This window comes from Pygoscelis adeliae, unplaced genomic scaffold (assembly GCF_000699105.1).
Source record: "Pygoscelis adeliae isolate BGI_AS28 unplaced genomic scaffold, ASM69910v1 Scaffold57, whole genome shotgun sequence".
Taxonomy (NCBI): domain Eukaryota; kingdom Metazoa; phylum Chordata; class Aves; order Sphenisciformes; family Spheniscidae; genus Pygoscelis; species Pygoscelis adeliae.
In genome coordinates, this window is record NW_008825615.1 from 15,149,054 (window position 1) to 15,157,969 (window position 8,916).

Consider the following 8,916-nt stretch of genomic DNA (forward strand, 5'->3'; position numbering starts at 1 on the left):
ACGGGACGAATGACACCAGGTTTTGTCTTGACCCATGGCACACCCAGGAGAAAAGAGATGGAAGAAAAATAAAATAAAATACTTTATGATTTACAGAATATTTGTTAGACAAGTCAATCCCAATGAGGCTGTAGTGACTAGATTTTTTTTTAATTTTATTAATAACATATTTCACCACGAAAATTATTCAGGTGTCGTGCTGCCTGGCCTACTTTTAATACAGATTGCAGACAAAAAAGGCAAGAGCTGTTTTTATGCACAGAACCTCATCACGGACATCTATTTGTTACTGACATAAAAATAGATGCTGGGCTGTCAACCTATTGTTTATGGGTTTTGCTGGATGCTTTTGCTAGCTGTTCAGCTGCATCTTGATAAGTTCATCAAGTCACACTTTATGCACAGACATATGTCTTCTTTCATGCTGCAAATTCTGTTCTGGGCTCCTCAAAACAGTAACTGTGAAAAAGGGAAGGGCAACATGTGATTCTGTTAACTTACACCCAGACAGCAACATATTAAGGGAAAGTCTTTCCGGGGAATAATACCAGTGATTGCATGCTGGATTTTGACAGTGTCTTTAAGAATTCGCTGGGAAAAGTACAGTTTTAGAGAATTTAGTCAGCACGGATGTATGATACCCCTCATTTCAGACGAATCGGATTATATAATCAAGAAAAAAATTTCTTGTTTAGCTACCAGCCAACCAAAAAATTGGCTATTAACTTGTCAATTTAGTACATCTGTGATTTTCAGAATTCTCACAGTAAAGTCTGAGATGATGGATTGTGGCATAAACTCTAAACAGAGGCTAGAGGATAATTTTGTAATAGACAACTTGTTCAGTAAGCAAAGAAAAGGAAGAAAAAAGTGTACATTCTCACTGGAATTTAGTAAGTACTGAAGTCCAGGGGGGGGGTCTGTGATTGAATTTAAACTTTTCAATAACTCAATTATGTTCTTCTCTGTTACAGCTACCCCACAGAAAATGTGCGGTCTTTGTCACAACTGATACAGATAACAACAGGACTGCTGCTGAGTTCCTTCTGTGGTTGCAGCCCAGAGGGGCAGCTTGCCCAGCTGGGACTGAGAAATAGGTACTCCCACAGCTCCCCATCCTCAGCAGGGCACAAAAATGCAGAGAAGAAACTTGATTCACCACTAGATTTATTTTTAAGGTTTAGACTATGTACATTTAATAACACCATCTGCCTATCTACAAGAGCAATACACCTAAGCAGTCTGTCCAGAAAAAAAGAGAAGCTTACTATGAAAGTAAGCTTAAAATGATGCAGCTGAGATTGCTGGATGTATCATGTAAACTGAGTTATGGATCACCTTAAAACTAAATCTGCAGGCATCCAGCAAGGACAGGGCAAGAGGGCTGCCCGTCAGAGGGGGACACTGCAGGAGCCAGGAAATGTCCCCACATCTTGTGCTTCTGCCTCTGCCCTGGGAAAGGACAGAGCAGTGCCCAGGGGCTGAGTGGAAGGCGGCAGAGGCAGGAGGAGCAAAACACGCCTGGGAAAAGCAAGGCCCAGGCAGCAAAATATCTTCGCTTAGCTTTGTGTTTTATCCCCTCCTTCCTTTCCACAGGTTGGGGCTCTTTCATCTGCCTCATCAAATAAGAAGAAATATATTCAACTGAAAGCAAAAAATAAGCCATGAGGCGATATTAACTTTTTTAAAAGAGTAGACTGCCAAGTTGCATGAAAAAATTAAACTTTTTCATTAAGGTCAACTTACTGAAAGATACGGTGCTTATTTAATGAACTTACAGTCCATAGTTCATTACTATTTCTTTGTAAGATTCACCGTAAAATAATTATTATCCTCTCCAAGATTTCTAAGAAGAGTTTGTAAAAGTGAAAGGCTCCTGGCTTTCAACACAAAGGTAAATATAAAAATAAAAAGAAAGCTACAGTTGTTATCAAGTCATCATTGCGCAGACAAAGGGCCTATGGCCTTCTAGCACTCCTCCACACTACGTAACCATGCAATTAAAAGCCCATTGAGGTACCTGAAATCATCAAGGATAAGCTACTCTCCTTATGTAGGAAACCTCTTCCAAAAGCACGCTGTAGAAATGCTTTTAAGGAAGCATTTTCTAAACAACATCACACACTCAAGTGCTGACTGAATCATATGTTTATGTCTGACTCTGCTAACAAAATGGCAGATATCAGCCAGCAACCAGAATTTGAAATATTTTATTAGCTCCCTGACAAGCTATATAAAATCTTTCATCCAAAACTAAAAACTTGAACTCTTTCTTTGATAGCAGGTGGCACAACTGACACTGCTGAGAAACAAGCTAAGACTTACTTTTGCCAAGGAAAGTGTTGGTCTTCCTACAACAGCACTGAAAAATGGTAAAGGCTGTTATGGTTGCAATGGGCTGCCGTCATATGGCTACAGCTCTATCAGCAAATTACACAGGGCCAAGACACAAGCTCCAGAGCTGAGCCATAATCAATTGTACTGATTTGGTGCCAGGGTGCTCCCTGGCATGGTTTGGCCCACGTCGGCAAGCACACAGTCAGAAATAGGGCCAGGGCGTCTCTTGATAGGCAGTATGGACATGGCCACCCTTCTTCAGGGACAGAAGGTATTTTGGCTGTATGAAAAGGAGCCGCCCCAAAAGTCAGAAGACTGAACTTCTCATAGACAAGTGTATGGGCATGTTCCCTTTTAATTTTTTCCTCTGTTATTATGACACTGGTTCTCCCTGAGATCTTGCTGAAACTGGTGAGTAAGGTCCCAGTTGCAACACCGTTCCTCTCAGCAGAGGCCTAAAATCTTCTGAGTCCCATGATTCTCCTATCCGAGTCACTGTCACTTCCCCTTATCCAGAGTATTCAGAGATCCCCAAAGTATGTAGGGCCAGAGCCTTCTTTGATAGCTAGCAATGACTGCACTCTCTCCTTGCGGTGCTTTGTGTCCCTGCACAGATATTAAGTCATTCTGGATACCTGAACAGCTTTCCTGTAAACAAGAAAGTTGCCTCTTAATGTTTAACAAGGAATTGGCTTTTTAATATGTTTCGATGCAGTGTTGTTTTGAAGCAGCCTGCGTCTGTGCCAACCAGACAAATGATTAACAAAAATATGACATGATCAGAGAAAAATATGTAACAAAACAGGAGAGCTAGGATTGGGATAAAAGTTAGCTGCCCTCTTTCTTTCCTTTCTGCTCTGAGTCCATCAGACCTCACTTGACAAATAGCAAGCACTGAGTCCATCTGTTTGCCTGCAAAGCCTTTATATCCAACTTTACTGTACAAATAGTGTCTTGCAGTCTTTGAAGCCTTCTGCTTCAAATGGGATAACCAAAGAATTCCCTCATGGAGAGGAACCATTCCCAGTCCTTCCCACAAACTCATTAGTTTTGGGGAGAGGCACTCTGAAGCAGACGGGGCAAGTATGCAACGCAGCACACCCCAGACAATGCAGTCATCTTCCGTCAGCACTGAGAAGCCAGAGTCACCTGAGAAGGCTCTAAACTGTTCAAAGCACCTGCTTTCAGATAGTGTGGAACTGGCTCCCTTGTCATGAAGGAGCATTGCAGTTTCCACTGTCAACAAAAAGATGTTTCTTGCCCTAACAACACAAACGTAGACACTTTGCCTAGTTGAACCGTGAATCACCTTAAAATATTCCCCTTCTATTTCTTTTCTGCCACAAATTAGTCTTCACAAATGGAAATATGTTATTGAACATATTCATTTATTTTTATTTTCCCTTGTAGAGGTCTTACACTTGCAAAAATGTAATAAAACATTCGAGGCAGTGAATCAGTCTACAATGAAGTTCTCCCTTAGTACATTTGAAGGTGTGAAGGCATATAACTGTGGTTAAAAGGATTTCCTCTTCCTCTGGCTAACTAGTAAATTATCCACATCACTTTGAAAAGCCTAGGAAGGAAGGACAATTTTCTCCACCTGCATGCTGAAGCAGCAGCAGGTCTTGCACCAGAGCACAGAGAACAAGGACAGTCACCTGTTTGAAATTCAGGTTGTCTTTGTTTTTGTTCACACTGAAATATTTGCATTTCAAGAAGCAGCTGAATTTTCAACAAGATGTCTGATACTATACTGCATCATGCTTTCCACTGACTTTCTGCTAAACTAAACCAAAGCTAAAATCAGTACAAAGATGAGTCTTTTTCTCAACAGCTGGAGAAAAGGGACAGACCCACAGTAAGAGTAGTGTGAAGGAGGCACTCACCTCTGCTGCTGTTCTGGGGAAAGAGGACCAGAAAAGGGAACAGGTTTGCCCAGGCGCTGCTCGCTGCCCAGACTGGTGGCAAGGAGGGGGCTAAGGGCAAGCCCTTAGCACTGACGCTGCTCTCTGCTTCCCTCTCTGCTTCCTTCCCTTTCTTTAGGAAGCTCTTTTAGCACGTTTAAGTTCGCTTCACCCCCATTTTCTTTTGATATATCAGGAATCTCTTTCATTTCCTACTTTGCTGTGTGCTGGCTCTGTGTGGACCACTCTTCAGTATAACTGACACATTTCACTTCAGCAGTGCCTGCATTTTGGTGCTTGAGAAAGTGTAGATGTAGACCCATGGCAAACACTGCCTTCCAGAAGTCATTCATCGGTGCTCAAAGGCCATGAAATCATTTTAGGTGGATAGATGCACCCATGACCCCTGATTTTATGCTGGACCTGACAATTATGCTAAGTTTGATGTCATTCTGACCTGAAGTGGATCTTAAAAGTTGCTGAATTTAGTACTATTTTACTTTAAAGCAATCATGCCATAATTCTTGAGGTGTCATGTGCTCAACCAGGGTTTAATTCATTTCATGGAGCTTCGGGCTCAATAGCTTTCAATGTAGCAAATACCGGAATCTCAGTAATATATGTGCTTCAAAATGAATTAATTAGAGAAAAAATACTTCAAGCTGCCAAGTCACATCTGAAATACCCCAGAACAAAATAAGCGATAAAAATATGTATAGATATTAACTGAAACACTCCAGCTTTAACTCCTGGACCAGACCATGAGGATTGTTATCTAGTTTTCTCTGATGTTTTTCTTCCTTACAAATGTTTGACCTCATCCTCTGTCCAGCCTCAAGTCCCTACAACTCCTATCCACAATCGTTTTCATGCAAGAAACTGCACTGTGTTCTTTCTGTTACTATCATTTAAACCTGCTCATAAAATACAGAAATGCCATTCTGTATTTGGTCTAAATATATATGACTCCTTTTCTACTCTTTTTTATATAAATATATATTTATAAATCCCTCCATTGCACACTCAGAAACCCCGGGTGACTGATTGTCCTGGTTTTGGCTGGGATAGAGTTAATTTTCTTCCTAGTAGCTGGCACAGTGCTGTGGTTTGGATTTAGGATGAGAATAATGTTGATAACACACTGATGTTTTAGTTGTTGCTAAGTAGTGCCTACAGTAGTCAAGGAGTTTTCAGCTTCCCATGCCCTGCCAGCGAGAAGCTGGGAGGGGGCACAGCCAGGACAGCTGACCCAAACTGGCCAAAGGGATATTCCATACCATGTGACGTCATGCTCAGTACATAAACTGGGGGGGGAGTTGGCCGGGGGAGGGGTGACCACTGCTCGGGGACTGGCTGGGCATGTTTGGCAGGTGGTGAGCGATTGTACTGTGCATCACTTATTTTGTATATTCTTTTATCATTATTATTATTATTCCCTTCCTTTTCTGTCCTATTCAACTGTCTTTATCTCAACCCATGAATTTTACTTTTTTTTTTCCCGATTCTCTCCCCCATCCCACTGGGGTGGGGGAGTGAGCGAACGGCTGTGTGGTGTTTAGCTGCCTGATGGGTTAAACCGCAACACTGATGCAGCATTAAAATATCTGAACCAAAAAGACCTAAAACAATCATACCAAAGTATGCAAGACTGGCCCCATGTGAATTTTGCCTTATTTGCATAATATATAAAGAAAAAAGTTATTGTTAATGGTAATGGCAATACTGTGTGTCGTGTTGGTGTGCTGGGTATGGCTTTGCACTTTGTTATCATAAGTCGTTCATAGTTTAAAAGAGTAGAAAATCTGTTGACGAGAGTCACAGTGGTATGCCCAATGCATTGCCTGTCCGCTGGATAAAAGTCACGTAGTTGAGAGATATAGGTACAACATTTCTGGTCACCATAAATAGTCGGTCCCTGGTAGAGCTAGTCAGAGACTCCACAAGACGAGAAGTAATTGGCTGAATCATAAATGCCGCAAAATTTCTAAGTAAAAATGTTGCTACTGAAGAATCATCATTCATGAATAGAGATCACAATGTGTTCAGAGACAGCATTGCTGCCTCCACAAAAAACACGCGCAAGAATTCCACTGCAGTGATTGCGATTTAAAACAGGTGAAATAAAATATATAGTTAAATAATTACAATAGCTATTAAAAAAAAAAAAAAGAAAAAAAAATCAAAGGAGCTGCCAAAAGGATGAAATGGTTATAAGTGACTAGAGTACCGCTTAAGACAGTAACATTTCAGAGAAGGTGTGCACCAGCTTGTAAGAAGATCTTAAGAGATCAGTAAATTCTGGGATGTTCAAAGAGCAGTGCAAAAAAGGGAAAAAAGGAATAAGGAGGAAAAGGCTCTGAAGACAGAAAGCTGTGTTCAAATACAATTTAGAGAAAAAAAAAGAAAAAAAAAATCTAGCCCATAATATAAAAATGTCATATATTAGGCCAAGAAAGACTTTGAGAAAAAAAACTTGCTAAATTTCCTTACAACTAAAAGTCTATGGGGGCAGCAGATATAATCAAGACATAAAAATGATGCACAAAGAAGAGGAGACGGTTCTATGCAAACATTGTCTTACTGCTCAATACAAATAAGATGAACTAAATAAATTACCAGGAATTGTTAAGAAAGGAATAGAAATAACAGTAAAGAACCTTATCACATCATCATGTAAATAGGAAGCATTGTGTTCAGAGCTAGACAAGAGCAGTTATGGTTTTAGTCTCCTAACCTCAAAAACAAAAACCTGAAAAAGATACAGAAAAGGGCAACAAGGATCATCAAAGATATGGGACAGTATCCATACTTCTCAAAGAGTGACTAAGCATGAAAAAGAGGTAACTGATAGGGTATTACGGTTAATACCTAGAAAATCATTATTATTATTTAGAAAGTGAAGGAAGAATAATTATTTGCTCTTTCAGTACAAGAACTGAGGTCAAGTAGTAGGTTTAAAACAAACAAAGTACTATTTCATACAATGCATAATTAAAAAGTAAACCCTATTGCTACAGAATGTTGTGGAGACCAAAGTATAGCAAGATTCAAAAAGTAACTGGAAGAAATCATGAAAGAAGAAGTGGTCAAAGATTACTAAACAGAAGAAATTGATTTAAGTCCCTAAAATTCCATTAGCTGAAATACAATGGGGAAAATTTCCATCCACATCTCAATTTTTCCCTAAGCATTCATTAGCAATCACTGGCACTTGGACAGGTTCCATGACCTCTCTTCCGACTTTTCTTCAGAAAGTTTGACTCCAACAGGACTAAATTGTGATCAGAGCTAAAAGGAATATCTGATGCATAATCTCCCTTTCTTTATTTGATTTTACCCTTGCTTTTCACTAGTTAAGCCAGCTTTGATTTAAACCAGCGTGTAAGAATAGATGCCAGAACATTTTTGCATATAAACAAAATTGTAGAAGTGGAATATTAAAAAAGTCCAGGAACCAGCAGTAGACTCTATAGTTGTCATACACCTCAAGATTCAGCAAGAGACTCTAGTTTGTCATTTGGTCCATGGGTTTACAAGTAGTGTCAGGACTTACAGTTACTTAAAACAGATGTGTATTCAGTACAGAAGAAAGCAATGCAGCTCTGTAGAAGCAATGCGGCTTTGTAGGAAGATATTGACTGCAGCTTCTTTCAAAGGACTAAGAAAGTAAATAATAATTACTTTAGATTTTGTACTTGTGCAAATTTTGAAAAACAGCATATCACAGCTGTGCAATACATACCAGCTGACTCTCTGTTACCATAGGTACCGATTTGTAAAGGTTGGCCTGCAAAAAAGGTAAATATATACAGTATTACATACAATATCAGAAGAAAAATCCATGGACAGCAGTATGCTTAGGTACAGAAGCTTTTACCACTGATGCAATCACATGCAGTTGGTAAAAGAAGAAGTTAAAATATTGTTATTTCCAGTTAATATCTAGGCATAATCAAGTATGAATGCCTGTTGTTAAAATTTTAGGGATACATTTTTCCAAGTGGAACAAAATTTCACTTTTTCATCTCGATCTAATCTTGAAACGTAAATCCTGACATTTCTGAGCCTGTCTGTTAATTTGCAGCACCAATGTTATTAACACTATCAATTGTATTGTGAGCTCAGTCCAACCTTCTCATCCTTCTTTACATTATGAAAACCAGCACAATCCTGCTCAAGCATTACTTTTTTTTTTTTTCTGAGTATACATTGAACCCCAGAAGCCCTATTTTCCAGATCAAGGGTAAAAGAGACGAATGCGAAGTATTTGTGTGTATATGTGAAATAGCCATATGCCACATGCTTATTTGCCCACGCAGTAGTGAGATTCAGAATTTCTGGTGCATTGATCCCTCCAATCAACTCCTTCAAGCTCTGTAGGAGTTCAACTGGATAACACAGTGTTTCTGTACAGATAACATGCCCTTCCTTGATGTAGCTATGATTTGGAGGCCTTGAGACTCTAAAATGTGGATATTCTTCAATACAGTGGTAAGAAAAGTACTAGATAAAATGGTTAGATGTTACAGCTGTAGTAGAAGACAAGTCAGTGCCATTACAGCCTGCACCCTCTGCAGAAGGACCACTACAGTTGGATTTTTATCAACTATATGTTCGTCTCACCGTTTCAAGCAGAAAAGCAATTCCAGCACGTTTGGAGAGGGAAGAACAC

At 39.6% G+C, this 8,916-nt stretch overlaps 1 protein-coding gene across 1 annotated transcript in view; it reads right to left on the bottom strand.

Annotated features, from left to right (window-relative positions):
* The window catches only part of MLIP (muscular LMNA-interacting protein), a 119,191-nt gene that overhangs the window by 30,381 nt on the left and 79,894 nt on the right, over positions 1–8,916 (bottom strand). Inside the window, exons 10-11 of the mRNA XM_009333256.1 lie at positions 7,987–8,031; positions 3–26 (exon numbers count right to left, since the gene is read on the bottom strand). Of these exons, the coding sequence (XP_009331531.1) occupies positions 3–26; positions 7,987–8,031 (69 nt within the window). The remainder of the gene's footprint in view (positions 1–2; positions 27–7,986; positions 8,032–8,916) is intronic.